At 47.5% G+C, this 4,059-nt stretch overlaps 1 protein-coding gene across 1 annotated transcript; it reads left to right on the plus strand.

Moving 5' to 3' along the window:
• Positions 1 to 907: 907 nt before the first annotated feature.
• Positions 908 to 3,343, plus strand: KCNJ2 (potassium voltage-gated channel subfamily J member 2). Its single transcript, XM_008921800.3, has one exon. It carries the CDS (start codon positions 1,174 to 1,176, stop codon positions 2,455 to 2,457), a length of 1,284 nt encoding a protein of 427 aa, XP_008920048.1. The 5' UTR covers positions 908 to 1,173; the 3' UTR covers positions 2,458 to 3,343.
• Positions 3,344 to 4,059: the final 716 nt, after the last annotated feature.

Consider the following 4,059-nt stretch of genomic DNA (forward strand, 5'->3'; position numbering starts at 1 on the left):
AATGGATGACGCACTTGTTAAAAGCTGAACCTGGGTCTAAGCCAGACCTCCCTGAAACAAGTTTGGTGGCTTCTACCCTCAGGAAGAAGGTTTTGTAGCCTCTCAGCTGAGTCTTAATTGGTGATGTTTAAGGCCCATGGGACACTTGGAGCCGTTACCTGTTGGAGATGGAGTCGACTGCCTCGGGCTCCCGAGGGGAAGGGGCTGGTTCTTGCTACTAAAGGTGTTATGAAGACACTCAGCTGGTTCTACTCCACTGTAGCCTTTTGGTAGTTGCATCATTGCAAGGTTTAGTTTGCTTTGTCCAACTTATGCCTGATATGGGTGTAAAACCCGTGGAGATCCCGGTGAGTTTCTGGAGTTAAAGAGGAACCAATGCAGCCCTCATTCCTGCTGTTTGCAGAGAGTACACAGCTCACTCTTCTAGCTTAATTAAAAAAATTAAATGAGATCTAATTTCATGGAAACCTCTGCTATTTGCACTTCCCAGGTTTATTGCTTTTCTCTGTACACGTCACCTTCCCTTTTGCAACTCCCTGGTTTGTCGTTGACAAACAGTCTGGGGGACAGGTTGTAAGTCACCACAAACATCTCCAGTATTTGTGTTTGAGCAGATGGATGTTAAAGGGAGTTGTTTGTTTCCCAATACACAGAAAGCACAGTTGCAAATAGCAGAGACATTCTCTGCATGTCCAGCTTTAAAGTGAATATTGCTCAGGGACTTGTGTGACACGATGCCTTCGGGGCTTTCCCTGGGGAGGAGCAGTGACTTCCTCGCAGTGACGGTGTGACTCCTGTCCAGGCACAGTCGTGATCGCTGAGCATTGCTCAGAGTGTTGTTAAGAAAAAAGAAAACTTCCTGCGGGTCTGCAGGAGGAATTTAACTTGATCCTTTCAGGTTTGATTCCTTGTCCTGTCCCTCCAGGAGCTAACACAGCGTTTCTCTTTCTCTTGCAGACCATGCCCTCTCTATGACGGTTGCTTGCTGAGCTAACTCTGCATGCCAGAAGACTGTCCTTGGTTGATCCAGGGGCTCTTGGGGACTCCGGCCTCTCCCCGGTTTTTCCGTGTGTGTGTGTTCCTCTAGAACTTTCAAAACTGTTTCTCCAAAGGGTTTTGCAGAAACTCAGACTGTTTTCTAAAGCAGAAGCACCTCAGTCCACAGCAGTAGTGATGGGCAGCGTGCGAACCAACCGCTACAGCATCGTGTCTTCGGAGGAGGACGGCATGAAGCTGTCCACCATGGCCGTGGCCAACGGCTTTGGGAACGGGAAGGGCAAGGTACACACCAGGCAGCAGTGCAGGAGCCGCTTTGTCAAAAAAGACGGCCACTGCAACGTCCAGTTTATTAACGTGGGGGAGAAGGGACAGCGATACCTGGCAGATATCTTCACCACCTGCGTGGACATCCGCTGGAGGTGGATGCTGGTTATCTTCTGCCTGACCTTCATCCTCTCCTGGCTTTTTTTTGGCTGTGTGTTTTGGTTGATTGCACTGTTGCACGGGGATCTGGAGAACCAAGAGAACAGCAAACCTTGCGTCTCTCAAGTGAGCAGCTTCACCGCAGCCTTCCTGTTCTCCATCGAGACCCAGACCACGATCGGCTACGGCTTCAGGTGCGTCACGGACGAGTGCCCCATCGCGGTGTTCATGGTGGTTTTCCAGTCTATAGTGGGCTGCATCATCGATGCCTTCATCATTGGGGCCGTCATGGCAAAGATGGCTAAGCCAAAAAAGAGGAACGAGACTCTGGTGTTCAGCCACAATGCCGTGGTGGCCATGAGAGACGGGAAGCTGTGCCTGATGTGGCGCGTTGGGAACCTGAGGAAAAGCCACTTGGTGGAGGCGCACGTGCGAGCGCAGCTCCTCAAATCCAGGATCACGTCGGAAGGGGAGTACATCCCCTTGGATCAGATAGACATCAACGTGGGGTTTGACAGCGGCATAGACCGGATATTCCTGGTCTCCCCGATCACCATAGTGCACGAAATAGATGAGGACAGTCCTTTGTATGACCTGAGCAAGCAGGACATGGACAATGCTGACTTTGAAATCGTAGTAATATTAGAGGGCATGGTGGAGGCCACCGCCATGACCACCCAGTGCCGCAGCTCCTACCTGGCCAACGAAATCCTCTGGGGCCACCGCTACGAGCCCGTGCTCTTCGAAGAGAAAAACTACTACAAAGTGGACTACTCGAGGTTCCACAAAACATACGAAGTGCCCAACACACCCATCTGCAGTGCCAGAGACTTAGCAGAGAAGAAATACATTCTCTCGAACGCGAACTCCTTTTGCTACGAGAACGAGGTCGCCCTCAGCAGCAAAGAGGAGGACGAGATCGACACGGGGGTGCCTGAGAGCATGAGCACAGACACCCACCCCGACATGGACCACCACAACCAGGCCGGCGTGCCTCTGGAGCCGCGGCCGCTGCGGCGGGAGTCGGAAATATGACCGGCGGACTCTTCCTCTCCCTTTTGGTTGAAAGTTTCAAATAAAAACAAAAAAAACCAACCCACATCTACCGGTCAAAGGCACGTTGTTGACCTGAGAAGTTGGCCCAGAACAGTTTTCAGACAACGGTACTGTTGAAGAGTGTGGTGGGAAGGCAGCAGACCTGAGAAACCCAGGCTGGTTTTAGGGCTGTCCTCAGAGGAGGGACGACAGAAAGCGAACTCTAAACACAAAGCACTAAACATGTCTAAGTATGAACAGAAGGCACATATGTTGTAGAATAAATTATGTATATATTTTTTTACAAAACTTGAACTTGCAGGCAAGCTTTGGTTGGGTTATTATTATTTTTTTTTTCAACTTTTTCCAGAATGCTTCTCTCTAGGGAACAAGAATGTTTTTAATGGCATAACAAAGGCAAGGATCTGCCTTATTATTATTATTATAATTATTTTTTAAAAAGCTGCTGCTAACTACATGAACACAAATGGTTATTTTTGTTGCAGTGTAGTTTTTATTTTCTCTTGTGTAATTTAAAAAAAAAAAAAAAAAAAAAAAAAGTCAGTGTTGAACTTTTTGGGTTGAAAAGCTCGTGATCAGTTCAGAGAGGCCGATGTTGCCAGAAAGTCTAAACTCCTTTTGAGGCCAGTAGTTTGATAGCTAGAATCAATTTCTCTCTTTCCAATTACATAAGGGGCATTATGTAATATCAGGCCAATCAGTAGCCTCCAGCAAAATTATGATTTTTGGGGGGAGAATTTAATTCTCTGTCTAAAGTGAGACAAAATATACATATACGTAGGAAAAAGTACTAAGTGAAAACTACCTAAGTGGATACCAAAGAAAATGCACAGTTTTGCACAGTGGAGTTTATTTAAAAAAAAAAAAAAAGGAAAAAAAAAAAGGAACAGGCTGCTTTAAACAAAAAAAAAAAATTCAAACCTCAGACACTTTTTTTTGGTTTTGACTTTTTTTCTTTTTTTTTTTCTTTTTTTTTCTTTTTTTTTTTTCCTTTTTAAGACCTTTATTTTGCACCTTATTCTAAAAGCTTAAGGCTCGGATCTAAAGTGAGCTGGGCCTCCTCTCCTTCCTCCTACTCTTCGATGGGGAAATAAATTCCCTCTTTCCTTGTGAGAAGAAACTCAGCAGCCTGGAGCTGGACCTCGAGCTCCTCAGCTCCGGGTGGGAAACTGTGCCATGGAGCTGCTGGTCGATGCCAGAGGCCGAGGCTGCAGGAGCACGTGTTTGGGCACGGATGAGCCAAGCAGCAGAGAAACCCCCAGGAAGAGGTTTTTGAGGAGGAAGGAAGAGGGGCAAACAGCTTTGACAGCACAGCACTTGGGAAGGGCAGAGGGATTGCAGGATTTTGTACAAAATGCTTCTCTTCAGCAGGGCAGGGGTGTCAAAAAAGTGTATTTTTCTCTCATGTAGAGAGGGACTATTTGGGGAGACGAGGCTGCAAAGGGAGGTCCATCCCCTGCCTCCTCTCCCCAAACGAGTGGTCAGTGGGTGAGACACCTCACCCAGCTCTGAGCTGATTTGGTCACCCTCAGCCAAGCTCTGTCTCTGGGGGTGTTTTGGCTCCTTCACCCAGAAGGCTTT

Source organism: Manacus vitellinus, unplaced genomic scaffold, assembly GCF_001715985.3.
Source record: "Manacus vitellinus isolate BGI_N305 unplaced genomic scaffold, ASM171598v3 scaffold_24_pilon, whole genome shotgun sequence".
Lineage (NCBI taxonomy): Eukaryota > Metazoa > Chordata > Aves > Passeriformes > Pipridae > Manacus > Manacus vitellinus.